Below are 16,299 nucleotides of genomic sequence, written 5' to 3'. Positions count from 1 at the left end.
TGGCTGCTGCTTTTGGCTGACCTTTACACAAATGTCACTGGATGTAGACTTCTGCTCAGGAAAATGGAATTTTGCAAACCCGTAAGCAGAGCAGTTAAAAACCCAGAGTTTAGGTGTGCAATGTTGACAATTTGAAGGTTAGGCGGTAGGACTAGACCCGGCTCTCTCCTCTTCTTTTTCTTTTCCTTTTTTCTTTTTTTATTCCTCCCAAGTATCTCCCGTGGTAAGGGGAGGAGGTGAGCGAGGTCAGGCGGAATGAAATGAAAATGATGAAAGCTTAATAGACCGCAGGGAGGTTCCTTTGAAAGGGCACCAGAGATGGGATATCGGTGATGGGGGAGAAGCCCACGGAGCTGGCAGTGAATGAAAGGGGATCTGGCACACGCACGTTCACAAAACCGGTCTGTTTTCCCAGTTAACTCCTTCACAAATGTGTCCTGCTGACAGCAGGGACTCCCACAGCACTTCCAGTGCTCCCTGCTGCAGCTTCACTGGGCTTCGGGATTTATTTTTCTAAGTTCTGGATTCTCCATCTTGCTTGTAAGATGAACAGATGAGAACTGGTGTAGCAATGGGATTACATGAATTGCATTTTCTATTTCATCTTCTGCAGCCTCTACTGGTTATTCACTCTAAGGGCTAAGAAATTGTTTTTCCTGGGTGCAAAGAAAAGAAGTTCTATTTTAAAACATATATTTAAGATATATGTGCAAGTAAGCAATATACGTGCACATATATTGATGAAAATGTCAGGGCATAGTAATCACACAAGCACCTGACATAACAGCCCTCAGTATATGAAATGGTGTGACCAACCATCTCAAACAGTAAAAAAAAAAAAAAAAAAGAGCAGTGATGTAAGGTATCATAAGTTCATTACAAAAAGTAGGGCTGAGTTACTTATTTGATTGCAACCTTGTGCCACGGTCAAGCTTCCTCCTGCCTTCTTTTGTTTCCTTACTGAATACATGTGTGAATTTTCTAAAAGGAATTTATTAAGCTCAAGTAAAAGGGGGAACGTAAGGGGAGAAGAATACCCCCAGCCCGAGGGCACAGGTGATCATAGCCATCTGTTGGAAAGTGCCAGATGGGGCTTCAGTTCTTCTTGGCCAAGGGGGAGACACTCCAGATCTCCCACAGCCTGGGTGAGTACCAGGCCCCAGCCAGGACGTAGGAGGGTGAGGGAGATGGAGAACCCAACCACCACCTCTTCTGGATGTATTTAATAAGTTGCTGTGGCCACTGTGGCTTAATGTGATACCCATAAGTGCTTATGAGCAACATCGGTGTGCTTTGACCTGCCAGAATGGTCCTTCAGAGGTCTCAGGTTGAGGGCAGGCTCCTTTGAAGGCATCAGTCAAACCTAAAAAGCTGTTAAATTTGGGGCCTCTACAGCCCGGGGAGAACTGGAGCTGGTTTGAGCCTAAGCAGAAGCAGATCCTCAGGAGGATGGGAAATTACAGTAGTGAAAAAACCAATATGCTTAACGGGTTAGATGAGTTCAGAAGATCTTATAGTTGGATTTAAGTGTTGAAAATCTACCTCAATCCCATTTTATGTGCCTTAATCTCCCAGATCTGGCTCTAACTTTTTTTCTGGAAGCTTTCAAAACCTTCTGCTAAGCAGGTCTGAGAATCGTTTCACTCTGCACAAATCAAGAGGTTAATTGAAACCTTGAGATAACACAAGAAACAGAGCATAATAGTGATTAGTCTCCATATCTAAGCTGATTTCCTGCAAAGCCATTTAGGTACCTGCACTACGCTCTCCAGTACATGCCGTCTTAAAAGAGCTTATTAGTTGTGTCCAGGGAATGAAGATGTGGAAGCAGCAGAGTGTCTGGAGCAGGGGATATTTCCATGGGCCTGAGCCAGACTGAATAAGCAATTCCAGAACTGGGAGTTTTGAGGAACAGGGAGTTGAGAGACCCAAACCTTGCAAAACCCATCCCGGTGCTGTCTCAGGCTTGCTTGCTGTTGTGCAAATGCAGTTTGTTGCTTCTGGACCTGAGCTGGCTTTAAACTCACTCAAATGTGGCTGCAGCGTCATTCATTTATCTAGAGGCTTCTTTAATATACCAGAGAAAAAACAGGAATTAAGCTAAATAATTTAAGATGGAAATAAAATGAGAAAAACGAGTTGCAAATGACTAAGGAACATGATAGGTTCCCTTATCGCTTCAGCCTGAAGAACTCAAATATTCAGAAACCTTCCTGAAGTTACTGATAAGGCCTTGGTGCAGGAGTTACCGGCTTCTTGTCTGACGTCTGTTTATATTTAGGAGTTTAGGCCAGTAGATCACAACAATATCTTTTCAGCCTCAAAAATCTCTGAACTGGCAGCTGTGGATCCCAAAGCTTTGCGTTTATCCTGGCGGAACACAGACAAGAGGCACAAACATTGAAGCTTTGCTCACACAACAGCCCCCCGCAGCGTATTTACTGTAGAGGAACCATCTGTAAGGCTGAGATGAATTTCATCTCCAGGCCTCCTCTGCTGAGACTGACACCGAAACCCTGCCTGGGTGGCATTTGGTGTTAGGAGTGGATGATTTGAGTAATCATTCTCTTCGCCCATCCCCTTCTAAACAATGTATTATTTGTTATCCTTTAAAGATCCAGACCTCCGAGACAGATGGAGACAAGCTTCACTTGGCACCACCGCAGCCCGCGAAACAGTTCCTCATCTCACCTCCAGCCTCCCCACCTGTAGGGTGGCAGCCCATAGATGACGCCACCCCTGTCATCAACTACGACCTCCTCTATGCAGTTTCCAAGCTCGGACCAGGTAAGCTCGTGGTCCCCCTGTGAAAAGCAGGATCAGGAAAAGCAGAGGAGAAATAGCAGCGCAGATAAAGCACTGCAGAGGAAGCTGGCGTGAAGCCTGTAAGTGGCATTAAGGCTTTGGGTCTAAGTTGATGCATTTCAGCTGGTTCTTTGCTTGAGAGTGAGTTTTACCGTGTGTACATACAGAATTACATCACTTCTGCAGCTTGTGAGCACTCTCTGAATGGTGGATCAAAGCCTGTGTACACAATTTCTTGTGCTTGGGTTTGTGCTTAGATGAGGCAACTGATGGCTTGTGTAGGAGTGGACAAATGCTTCTTCGTGAACTTGATGAGTTTTTGCTTTCAGTCCCATCTGCTCCCTGCTGCATTCCAAGATGTCTCCATCTTGAACGTTTCAGCATCTCTGGGTCTCCACCCAAGTGGGGAACCTCTCACCTTAACACGTTTGTTGAGATGGAGCTACTGTTCCCCAGCCCTGGCAGGATTGCTCTCTTGGGACTGCCCAGTTATTTTCTGTTTCAAGCTGTTGTTTGCAGAAGGAACGGGATAAGTTGTAGCCTCTATGGACATAGGACACATGTCAGTGGATAATGACTTTCTTCTGCCTTCCCACCTTCAGGTGATGCCAGGAATTGAAGTGAGCTGGGAATAGCTGTTAAAGCATCCTCTTCTAAAATTTTCAAGGTTCCAGTTTCAGGTCTAAGCAATATCATTGAGAAATTTTAGTCTAATTTACATTTGTAAAACCACAAGAAAAAATAGCTAGTTAAACTATTTTCGTATTAAAATAAAACATTTCAGTTCCCATCTAATAACAATTTGGGGGGGCGAGCTCATGAAAATTTATTAGAGTTTATTTTTGAAATTCATGTGGGATGCGAGAATTGCTTTCTCCCCAGCTCTACTGAAGATGCTGCTTTCTTCTTCTGAGCTTCCAATTGCAGATAAAATTCCGTTTTGTCACTGGGGCTTTTGTGTAACTGCCCCAGAGTAACCCAGAGCTGAAGCACGTGGGGCGCAGGAAGAGATGTTCCCTGATTCACAAGGTTTGCAGGATCATCTCATTTTTCACATGGGGGAAACACAGATCAGGCAAACACCAGAGATTCCTGTGTTTTATTCCCCTTTCAGCAGGAAAGCCCATAGAAAAGGGCTGTCAGGTGTAACACTTGGTCTTATATTGCATATTATTATTCCCAGAATTGATGCTTTGCTTCTAAACTGCTGAATAAAAGAAAAACAAACAAAAAAAAAACCTCCTTTTTTTTCTTTTTTTTCCTTTGATGCAGCAGTGTTATAAATGGAAACATGTAAACGAATTCCCTAGCTCGCTGGGTAATAAATCAATTCCTGCTCTAGAGCAGTGGAATGTGAAATATCACTCTTTGTGCCACGCTCTGGGACAGCTCTGCGTGAAGGTCATATTCAGCCGCGTTTAAGGAGCCTGCAGGGAGCGATAGGAAAAGTCATTGTGTGCTCTCTTCTTTCTATTTTTAGCACTCGTTAGGAGAGATCAATTTTAGTTAACTGCAGTGGTGGTTTTAAAATAGCGTTGCAGTTCTGGGCTGGGCATTTACTATGTTTAGAATTTCATTGAAAAACAAATCCCACCAAAAAGCGGTTTCTCGGTGGCACGTCAGTAACCGTGCTGCTGTACATCCCATCACACTCTTAGCCTCAGCTACATCAGAGATTTTTTTTTTTTCATTCAAAAAACGCCATAAAAATGCAAGCATGGCTTTAGCAGCTGTCAAAAAATACTCACTGGCACCGTTTACAGAACTCTGAATGTTAAAGCCTGACTCCTGTGTCGGTAACTTGTGAGGAATCTTTGCTGTATTAAACACACTGATTCCGTAGGATCAGTATCTGAGGACCAGGAAAACTCGTTTCAGAATGTAAATAGTGAACAGTTTCTTTGTCTGTCCTCTGTATGAGGTGAATTTTGCCAACCTGAGAGGCTGAGGGACTTGGGTCTTTTTAGTCTGGAGAAGAGAATGAGGGGGGATCTGGTCAACACCTATAAATACTTAAAGGGTGGGTGTCAAGAGGATGGGGCCAGTCTTTTCTAGTGGTGCCCAGTGACAGGACAAGAGGAAACAGGCACAAACTTGAGCATAAGAAGTTCCACCTAAACATGAGGAGGAACTTCCTTGCTTTGAGGGTGGCAGAGCCCTGGAACAGGCTGCCCAGAGAGGTGGTGGAGTCTCCTTCTGTGGAGACATTCCAAACCCACCTGGACACGTTTCTGTGCAACCTGCTCTGGGTGGCCCTGCTTTGGCAGGGGGGTTGGACTAGATGATCTCCAGAGGTCCCTTCCAACCCCATATCATTCTGTGGTTCTATGATTCTGTAACTTTATTTGCTGGGAATGTGTGATACAGCACTTTGACACAGACTTAGTGCTGAGGGGACACTAAGGAGAAGGTGTTTTTGTGATGCTAATGACATGTTTAAGGTGGAATGGACAGATGTCATCATTAACATTTCTTCATTATTAATTAAGTGTATGATCATACTCTTCGCTGGATGAAAGAGCCTTATATGACAAGAGATGCAGCATCAATGGAAGGTCATAGCACTGATTCACAAAGGGATAGAAAACCACAAGTTGTTAGCTTTAATTCTGAACTATCGTTAAGTTGCTTTTGTGCTGTTCCTGTGGTCTCTTTCTTGCGTCACCTGAGGCTGTGGGTTTGCTTGTGGTTAACGTGGTCACAAAAGAGTTTGTCAAGTGACATAAAAACAGCTGGGTTGTTGTTGAATGGTGAAACTTCAAATTCCTATTTTTTTTTCTGATGCGAAGCAAACGACAGGGGGAACATCACTGCTATTTTATTGGAACATTTTCTGATGAATTGACAAGGTGGAGGTGCCACAGTTTAATTCTTCCCTGTGTTATATCCTGAAGGCAGAATTTAGATGTTTGAGCATATTTGATAAATTTGGTGATATTTTTCTGAGTAAATTTATGTGAGTTTCCATTGTTATGTGAGCTTACATGAAGTTTAAAGAACTTAATAATAAGGGATAGCGATAGCCCAGAGACTGCTGGAGGAGAAAGATGCCTCTCCCCAGGAATCCTTCGTCTCAACCTGGAAGAGGTCTCCAGGAAAGTGGGAGGAGCAGGAATGATGGGACAATGTAGGGAAGACACAGGAGGCAGCATCAGAGGCAGCTGAATGAGATAATTGCACAGATGCTGGACTGGCATTAACTCCAGGAGCTGTTGAGTCTTAACTATGGTAACTCGACTGGTTACTCTTAGCTTGGGCCAACCCATGTCTTGTAAACAGAACTAGATTGTAGAGATCCAACCATGACTCCACTGGTTTAACTGCTGTGCATTTAGCTCAATTTTTATTCCTTTTTAGGTGTTTTTTAAGAGGCAAGAAGAAGAAAACATTTAAAAAAGCAGAAGGGAAGGTGTAACCTGGCTGGATCTACTGGATTTTAATTTTGGACTTACTACCTTAGTATTTTTCCCCAAACAACAGTTCTGTTCAGGCACAAGATCCAGCTGTATAAAAGCCCCGTAGTTACTGCTGGGCTGTTCCTGGCTCAGCCAGAAAGGGGTTTTCTGCAGTTGGAGCCACAGTTCTGCAGGCACGAATAATCGTGGGTACAGCACTGAGTCTGCAGCTCATCTGTGCTCAGAAATAACTCCGTGCCTAAAAAACCTAATTTATGAGTGCCTCACATTTTGATTTGCAAAGTGACTGATTGTTGTAGAGAGGCAGGGGTTGGCCTCTTCTCCCAAAGGACGAACGACAAGACCAGAGGAAATGGTCTGAAGTTGGGGCAGGGGAGATTTAGATTAGATATTAGAAAGAATTACTTTACTGAGAGAGTGGTCAGGCACTGGAACAGCCTGCCCAGGGAGGTGGGGGAGTCACCATCCCTGGAGGGATTTAAGAAACGTATAGACATGGCTCTTCAGGGCATGCTCTAGTGCCCAAGGTTATTGGTTTATGGTGAGGTGTTGAGTGTGGGGTTTAGTTGGTGGGTGCGGTGTTTTTGGTGGGCGTTTGGTGTGGTGTGTTTTGGTTTTTGGGTGGTTTTTTGGGGTTTTTTTTGGGTTTTTTTTTTTTTTTGTGGTTGGACTCGATGATCTCAGAGGTCCCTTCCAACCACTAAGATTCTGTGATTCTGTGACGTTAATTGCTGTCGCAGTTATTTGTGCCAAAGGCATCCGAATATATATTTTAATTTTTTTTCCTTGTGTCTGTACTCTCTTCCGCTGTTCTTTTTCAGGGGAAGAGAGTCCTTCTGGGGGGAATTTTGAACAGTAAAAGGATGTGGTATTTGAACTGGGATGATTACCTTTTTAAGAGGGTGGTGAATGTGATTTACTCGGGGGTGCTGGTGCAGGAGGAGCGGGGCCGGCGCTCAGCTCGGCGGCGCTGACAGTGACCGATGCGGCCCCGGGTGCCGGTTGGCAGCATTGACGTCAGCCCAGAGCTGAGAAATTAGCTGAAGCCCGCAGGGAAAATAGGCAAAGAGAAAAAAAAAAACAAAAAACCACCATATAATTTCCTCAATGCAGCACAACCGAGCTATTTCTCCTTTTTATATTCCAGCCTATCAGCGAGACCTGTAAATGCTTTGCTCGTTTTGGATTCGGAGGAAAGGTTGCCAAAAATAGAGCAGTTAAATGTCAACATTAATGGCATCACAGCAGTAAAATATTTCTCACAGCAAGAGGCCTGACTTATAGCTATTATTCACGAGTTGCCTCCTATTTTTTAGGCAAAAATGCAGCACATCCTCTAGTCCCAAGCCACCCGGTCGTATTTGGACCAAGAATTTGTCAGCGCAGATAGGAGGTGATGACAGTCCCAGAACTGCCAGTGCAGGGCCAAACCTGCAGCCCCTTCCTCTCATTAATTACCCTGCTGCAAAGTTGCTAATAAATAAAAATCCACATTAGTAAGAGGAGCAAACTGCAAGTGCTTTGAGGTAGGGACTTCATACAGGATGCATCATCATGCATTTAGGAGCTGCTGGACCACGAGTAGAGGTCAAGAGCAAACTGCAAGTGCTTTGAGGTAGGGACTGCCCCTTCACTGTCATCGTACACCACCCATCCCTGCCGGGTTCTGCCCACGATGCATTTAGGAGCTGCTGGGCCATGAGTAGAGGTCAGCGAGGTATGTTGGGACCTCACCTCCCTCCTCTCGGAGTATTTTGCAGGAAATAGGCAGTGGTTCTGGAGCAATCTTGCAGAAAAGAAAATCCAAGCTCTCAGGTGTGCGTGTGGTCGGTGTAAGCCCGTTTTAATTTAACTGCTGCTTGTGGGTCTTGGAGATGAGTGTGATGACAGAGTCCAAAGTGGGACAGAGCATTATCTGGAATGGTTTCTAGTCTCGAGTGCTGCTAATGGGTGTTTGTCACTTCTGGAAGACCAAGTCATTCTGTCAGAAATGTCACCATGGGGACTTTCTCTCTCTACAATCTGAAATTAATTAATTGTAATTTAATATCCAATACCTGCTTACATCCTGCTTACAATCCAAAACACGTGTAGTGCCAACAGAATGAATGCAGGACTGAAAGTCATAGAATCATAGAATGGTTTGGGTTGGAAGGGACCTTAAAGGTCATCGAGTTCCAACCCCCCTGCCCTGGCCAGGGACACCTCCCACCAGACCAGGTTGCTCAAAGCCCCATCCAGCCTGGCCTTGAACCCCTCCAGGGATGGGGCAGCCACAGCTTCTCTGGGGAACCTGTTCCAGTGTCTCACTACTCTCTCAGGAAAGAATTTCTTCCTGATATCTACTCTAAATCTCCTCTCTTTCAGTTTAAAACCATTACCCCTTGTCCTATTGCTACACTCCCTCATAAGAAGTCCCTCTCCAGCTCTCCTGTAGCCCCTTCAGATACTGGAAGGCCGCTATAAGGTCTCCCCAGACCTTTCTCTTCTCCAGGCTGAACAACCCCAACTCTTTCAGCCTGTCCTCATAGGTGAGGTGCTCCAGGCCTCTGAGCATCTTTGTGGCCCTGTGCCTGATCCTGGTTTTCCTTTGTTTGCTTGTGGACTCTTGCATGTAACCACCTAAGCCATGCTCATCTTGGTGAAGATTTAAATAAGGAATGTAGTTGGAGAATGGAATATATGTTTGAAATGCTTGCCGGGTAGTGAGCATTTATAGGCCATGCTCTGTAATCTCATCAGTAGAGGCAGAATTTGTTACAGCCCCAACTAAAGAGATTTGAGTCTCAAAAATCTGTCTGGAGCAGATAAATGTATTTTTATTTTTTATTTCTGGAGCAATTGGACCAAGTGTTGATGTTCATCTGGAGGTGACAAGTGGCAGAATCTAGCAGACTTCAAATGGGACTGGAGCCACCCTAGACTGAAAGAAAACAAATGAACCAAAGAATAGCCCCAACCCAAGAGGTGGGACATGACTTCACACCTCATGTTTGATAGGTTGGGTTCCAGTCCCTCTTCTTAACCATGAACTTCTGTGTTGTCTCTCCTCTTTGTACTCTTCTTTTCTTTGTTTTTCTAGTGCTGCTGGCCACTGATTTTGGTGCGAAACACCATTATAGTGTATTTTATTTAATGCTTTACAGACCAACAATCATTGCCCCCAGGGGCAGGATGCCCAGAATCTGTAGTGGCAGCCGATGCAGGCTGCCCATGCTTGCCCTCACCTGTGTTTAGGACCAGGACACACTCATCTGCCCGCTCTAGGTGCAGGAATGTTCTGCAGTCCAAGAGCACCACGGTCAGACGATCATCCTTTGATCTATTTTCTTTTTTTTTCTGCTTCCAGGAGAGAAATACGAGCTGCACGCGGGGACGGAGTCCACTCCCAGCGTGGTGGTGCACGTCTGCGACAGCGACATGGAAGATGACGAGGACCCAAAGAATTCTCCAAAGCCAAAAATCATTCAAACCCGGCGCCCTGGGCTGCCCCCTCCCGTATCTAACTGAGCCTCTCCTGGCAGAAGCAGCACTTCTCTCCTCCAGCACAGCTCTTGGGTTTTTTTTGTTTGCTTTGTTTTGTTGAAAGGCAGCCATCGCCTTTTGAGTAACCAGGACATTCAACTCCTTGAAATCCCTTTCACAGTAATCAAGCCTATGTAATTAAAGGGCTAGGAAAAAAAAAAAAAAAGATCTTTGTATATGTAACCATATCACACACCAACGGATAGATTTTTCTGGAAAGGACAAAACAAGGCTGAAGAAACAAAGGGAGGGTTTCAGCCTGAGGATTTTTTCACAGCTATAATTTGTGTGCTGAAACGCCGCTACCAGAGAGATGGTTCAGGGTGGGCAATTAGGCCGAGATCAGGCTTGATATTCAAACTCCCCCAATATTTGCTGGTGCCCTTCATCAAGCAGCCAGCTCCTCTGCCCTCCTCAGCTCCCCAGCAGATCTTCATCTTTTCCTTTTCCTTTTCTTTTTGAATTTTTTGAGTGGGGGGTGTGTGTTGTTTCCACTCTACTACCAGCTTGGTGGCCTTTTTGTCCCCCTGGCTTTTTCTTTAGGGAATACTATCTTTGCAATGTTTTTAGAAACAGCAGAAAAACACCCTTTTCCACCAGCAGCTGTGGAGTAAGTACACTGGTCCTTACTGGTGGCCCCGGGGCGTGAGACGGAGCTCTCTGGGCTGAGGGCAGAGGCAGCAGCTTGCTGGAGGGTCTGGTGTCTCAGTCTTTGTCTCTGAGGAGGAGGGAGCCAGAATATCAATAGAAACTGTAATTTTATCTTCCGTAAAGGTGTGAGTGGTACTTTCTCTGAGCCCGAGGAGGAAAAAGAAGGGGACTGACTGCTCGTTTCAGCTGGGATTCATTGCTCTCTGCCGTAGCTGTAAGTTCCAGCAGTGATGCAGGCTGAAGGCTCTCTAGTGGTGTGCTGAATAGCCCTGAAACTCTTAGGAATTACTTGTACATCCCCAATATTCACACCTTTTCCCTCCCTGCTTCCTGTGCTTTGAAGCCCTTTTTTGAGCTGTACGCAGTTTGGGTTTGTGGAGGTGAGGAGAGGTTAGTTGGTGTTCTTTTGGGTTTTTTTTTTTTTTTTTTTTTTTTTTTTTTAGGCCAAAGAAAACAGGACCATAATTACACACTTGAAATTAGACTGCATGCAACCGAATCCCCTTTTTTCACTCTGTCCTGCATGTTTCTTTCACTTGCAATGTATACTGGGTTACAGGGATTGTTCTGTGTTGTCATCGCGGCTGAGAGCAGACAGACACTGGATTCCCTGTCTGGCAGACCTGCCGTGATGATTTATTATTTTATTATTTTTTTTTTTTAAATGCCTACTTGTCATTTTGAGAACATATTTTCTAGACATTTGAGCTCAGATTTTGCATATATTTAAGCATGCGCTTAATTTATGCACATGAGTAGTTCCACTGAAATTAATACTGCAGAAAACTGAGCATATGTGTAAGATACGGTGGGATTTTTAAGCTAATTAGCTGCAGCTGTACTCCCAAAAGCGACTATAAAATGGCACACAGTGAGATTCCAGAGTTTAAAATCCTTTACAAGTTTTAAAAGAAGTAAATACGTCTTGGAAGCTCGTTCTAGGATCTGAAAAGTCAGCTTAGGTTCCGTAATCAAGATTTTTGTCATAAAAACCTAACGATTTCTGAGGGAGGGTTCCCTTCCACCCCGAATTCGCGGTGAGGCTACAGGCTTCAGCAGAGACAAGTCCCCTTGCCCTGGGCTGTGGGCTCTGCGGTGGCTTTGTCCGTGAAGATGGGAGGTGCCATTCTCAACGCCAGGATGTTCTGAGGAGGAGGACCTGCCATTCTCATACAGCTCGTTCCCCTGATATCCCTGGTGAGATGTAGCCCTTTTCTTAGCATCTCTCTATAAAGTGATCCTTGTTCCTGCGTTACGGGCATCGTCGTGCACGTGTGACACCCATAGAAGCACATTAAATACAGCAGAGACTGATCAAAAACCAAGGCTTTCGTATCCTCACAGTATCTCTGTAAAGTTGTCTTAAAGTAACTCCTTAGAGGTTTCACTTCAATTATTTTTTCAGTGATGCATTTAGAATCGGTTTAAGTAAATAAATTGTCACTCGCTGCCCCAGGACTGTAACCTGAGACTACAAGGACATGGACCTGATGGAGAGGGTCCAGAGGAGGGCCACAAGGATGATCAGGGGGTTGGAGCACCTCTGCTACGAGGACAGGCTGAGGGAGCTGGGGTTGTTCAGCCTGGAGAAGAGGAGGCTCCGGGGAGACCTAATAGCAGCCTTCCAGTACCTGAAGGGAGCCTACAGGAAGGCTGGGGAGAACCTGTTTAGAAAGGGCTGTAGTGACAGGACGAGGGGCAATGGCTTCAAGCTGGAGGGGAACAGATTTAGACTGGAGATTAGGAGAGGGTTCTTCACTGTGAGGGTGGTGGAGCACTGGAACAGGTTGCCCAGGGAGGTGGTTGAGGCCCCATCCCTGGAGATATTCAAGGAGAGGCTCGACGAGGCCCTGGGCAACCTGGTCTAGTTGGGGGTGTCCCTGCTGACTGCGGGGAGGTCGGACTAGATGACCTTTGGAGGTCCCTTCTGGCCTGGGCAATTCTATGATTCTACTGATGCTCCTGGTGAACACACTGCTGCAGAGCACCTACGATGTTTCAGGAGTGACACCACAGTCTTTTTTGAGAACATGCAGAACGCTTAGGTCCATGGGGTTTAGCCCAGTATGAACAGGGAGATTAAGATTTAAACACCTAAGATTTTTTTGGTGATACCTGCTGTAGGGAAGAAATTACTGGCCGCATCCTCAGCTGGTGTGAGCGATCAGAGAGATCTCCAATCAAAGCTGATACTCTGGATTTTTTTACAGGCCGAGTCTAGTCCTTGTACCCACGTACTCAAACTTTGGAGGGACTTGGTTCTGAACTGGGGACTTTGGCCTCAAATGACGGAAAACTATACTGCAAATTAAAGAACATTAAATGTTCTTTACCCGAAGTGCATTTTCAGACAGATTTAAAACCAGGCCCCATTCAAGGACTACTCCTTGTCTTTAGACCAGGAGGGAGCGGAACACGGCTCATTGGTTCCAGCACAGAAATAGAAACACAGCTACAAACCTGAGAAGCCCGTTGTAACTACGGGCAAAGCTTTATATCACCTTTATATGCTAAAATGTGGTCATTGTAGACAAATGTTTCAGGCGTTACTGAATAATGTCCCCATCATAAAAGCATTTGTGACTCTTAAGAGAACCTGGTGTTTTGCTGAAGGCTGGTTCTTGCCTGGCAATGGAAGAAAGGCTTCTTTCGAAACCTGCTGGCCATCTGGAAGAGTGACTGTCCCATTTAATGCAGTGACTGTCCCATTTAATGCAGCATCTCACCAGCAGTGCTTGCTTCAGTGAGAGTTTCTTTTGTGATGAGTCCTTTTCTGTGAGCTCAGTCCCTGTGACTTGCCCCATCCACAGGTGTCCCCGGTGCTAGAGCAGAGTCTCTCGTGTTGTAAGACTATAAATAAGGGTGAAATCTCTGTGTTCCGTTAAGCTCCCGCTGCACAGTGACACAGATGACATCCTTTTAATTTCTTTTCCAAGGCAGGAGGCCGTGCCCTGGGGCCCTCTGCTGAGTGGACCCTGCTCCTGTTGCCGGGTGGAAATTAAAGGAGGAGATCAGGGGAGGGCAGTTGCTTATTTCTGTCGCCTGCTGCCCACTTGTCCTTTCTGACCTCTTCAGATACGACATCGAAATTATAATGACTTCCTAAGTACAGTTAAGAGCAGGAAAACATTTACGATGCACAGAGAAAGAAAGGGTATTGTGGAATCTGCTGTTTTGGAACAAAAGAACAAAGAATTTCTGTGGCCTTGATTTTTTGTAATTAAGACAAGGTGGTACAGACTGCCCCCTCCCTAACATATACATCCACTTTGTTTTCAGCAAGAAAACACAGCAAGAGCATCCCTCCCTCACCCGTAACAAGACTACAGACATAGGTATTGTGAAGTGCTTTATGTTATAAAAATGTGCCCGGTGGATAAATTGTTTATCACTTTATCTGATCCTAAACGAGGTGGGAAGGGTTGGGTTGTTTTTATTTGGGTCTTTTTATCCCCTCCCTCCCATTCAGCAAGAAAAAGCTTGCTGCAAAAAGCCAGACTGTTCTTTGTACAGAGTAAAGGACCGAACCATCTCGCAAGACTTGGTTCTAGTGGCACGTCTGAGCACTGTGACAGGTTACCTTAGTGTTTCCATGATATTGTACATATTTTTGAGATATTCTATTTAGTCATATTTTATAGGAGCATTAAAAAGCTATCGGCTAATTAATCACTTTTACACTTGTATAATTCAGAGCTTAGTTTAAAAAAAAATAAATATGGCAAACAATGTTTTTGTGTTCCGCTTGCATTAGCATTTTGAAAAGCAACATTTAAAGAGTGAAACTATATTAATAAACTGATTAGTGTGGTACGTACCGCTGGGCTTGAAAAAGGGACGTGGTATCCAGCTCCCACCCAGGCTGGGGGAAAAGTTCTATTAATGTTAACTATTACCAAAACTGAAACTAATTGCAGTCTCTTGCATCAGTTTGTACTGGATCTTGCAAAGGATTGGAATCCAGGCAATGAGTTTGCTCATTAACCATCTTGTGAAATTCTTATATTTGATCACTCAGATCTGCATTTGGAATTGTTGGGTTTTTTTCGGGATGCCTGGCATAAAAGACTCGGTTTCTTAAAGGGTGATTGTTCATGATTCTAAAAATTAGATCCACTTTAGAAGTCTCGTTGGAAACGTAAGCTCTGAGCTCACCGATTCCTTTTGAAACAACAGGCTTTAACCTCTGTTTGATTAGACAAGGCAGTAATAGCCATCTTCTTACAGAGTAATTTAGAGGTGAAATGCTCTATAGGAGGCCTGATTTACTCTTCGCTGTGGAGCACAAGTGAGCTTTCCCCAGGTACATGAAGGTTCTTCACCTGATCCTATTCCTGATTAAAGTTAGTGCTTTCAGACCGCGGCCTCTAAAGAACCTTTACTAAATTCATTTTGGTCCCTTCTTTAGTGGTAAATGTTTTACCACTAAACATTTAGCCATTTAAGACTTTCTCTCACGTACTAGTACGAATTGAAGACCTTTGCATTTCCTTGATTTCCCTCTGCCTAAGGAATCCTATTTAGTTCTGTTTTACCCAAAAAGCAAAACCAGGTACAGATTAAGAGTCCCACACAGCCCCTCGGTCATACTCATGCAATGCACTTCAAGAACTAGTTATACTAGCAAAAAAACACCCTTACCAAAAAAGCAAAACCAGGTACGGATTAAGAGTCCCACACAGCCCCTCGGTCATACTCATCCTCATGCGATGCACTTGAATAACTAGTTATACTAGCAAAAAAAAAACCCACAAAAAACTCCAAATCCAGGCACTACTTTTCCCATTTTAGCTCATTTTCTAGGGGGAGTACAGCAGCTTTCAAATATTCTCAGCTCCTCTTAAAAGGAGATGTTTTTTTCTAACGTGAGCTGTGCTCTTTTTTAAAAATACATGTGGACTGTGGTATTGAGGGGTTCAGTGACGAGGAAGTGTTGTAAAAGCTCTTTCCCACAGGTCTATTTGAAGCCTGGAGTGTATTTGCTTTGGCTTGGAGGGGAGCTCGCACTGCTAGAGGTAGAGCAGCAGCAGCAATCCCCAGGGAAGGGCAAGAACCTCCACTGCACAGATGCTCCAAAGCACTAGAAAAAAAAATATAAAAAACAACCTTAATTAGTCTCTCCCCTTTTGTCAGTTTGTTCAGTCGCTACACAGAGATTCTGGGGCTGCAGAGTCAGGGGCTTCCTCACTCACCCGAGTAAGAGTGTCCTGCAAGAAGGATTAAACTTCTCTATTATTATTATACACCAGAAAATCAGCCTTGTTTTAACAAATTATTGTAATCGATCATTTATCTAGTAGGAGCAAGTTGTGTCTACGTTAGTGTCACACAGACGTGTTCTCTTCACTGTTTGGTTAATGAAGGTCGATGTTCTGAGTCCATTTTAGAGCAGAGCTCTTGTTCAGAAACTTCTGAAAGAAATGCCATTTGTAACGACTGACGGATCCTTTAAGTGTCAACCTGGCAAGTTGTCCTACTGTGGGTAGCTGCAGAAATATTTCATGTATGTTGTTGTAGATTTAAAGAACATTTACTCATGTTTTCATTCGAGTGTCTGCATTTCTGACACAGATGTGACATATCTGTATATATTATAAATCAATACTATTTTTAACCACATATTTTGTACAAATATTCACATTAGCTCTGTACTTCAGTGAAAATCTATTACGGTATTAAACATTTTGGTGGAATTAGCAAACTCCTTGTCCGTGCTTTGTTTTCGTTTTATAACAGTTTTGAGGACCTGAGCCATTTCTTGTGTCCAAGACAAATATTAACATTTCCAGCAATGTAGAACAGCGCCTTAAATCCATATACACCTGTACCCTCTAGCGACCAGTTCCAGCCACTGCAGAACGTGCAGTTCCCCAGATCTCTGGATCTCAGCGAGCAGAGGCTG

At 44.4% G+C, this 16,299-nt stretch overlaps 1 protein-coding gene and 1 long non-coding RNA gene across 2 annotated transcripts; both read left to right on the top strand.

Annotated features, from left to right (window-relative positions):
* Positions 1-332: 332 nt before the first annotated feature.
* Positions 333-11,204, top strand: RCAN2 (regulator of calcineurin 2). Its single transcript, XM_014958175.1, has 3 exons — positions 333-401; positions 2,616-2,787; positions 9,571-11,204. The coding sequence occupies exons 1-3, from the start codon at positions 333-335 to the stop codon at positions 9,729-9,731; spliced, it is 402 nt and encodes a 133-aa protein (XP_014813661.1). The 3' UTR covers positions 9,732-11,204.
* A 1,022-nt stretch (positions 11,205-12,226) lies between these two features.
* On the top strand, positions 12,227-16,098 carry LOC106897525. The gene is made up of 2 exons (XR_001413780.1): positions 12,227-14,949; positions 15,056-16,098. It is a non-coding gene; the product is annotated as an uncharacterized LOC106897525 (long non-coding RNA).
* Positions 16,099-16,299: the final 201 nt, after the last annotated feature.

Source organism: Calidris pugnax, unplaced genomic scaffold (genome assembly GCF_001431845.1).
Source record: "Calidris pugnax isolate Ruff unplaced genomic scaffold, ASM143184v1 scaffold276, whole genome shotgun sequence".
Lineage (NCBI taxonomy): Eukaryota > Metazoa > Chordata > Aves > Charadriiformes > Scolopacidae > Calidris > Calidris pugnax.
This window is presented reverse-complemented; position numbering and strand designations above follow the sequence as displayed.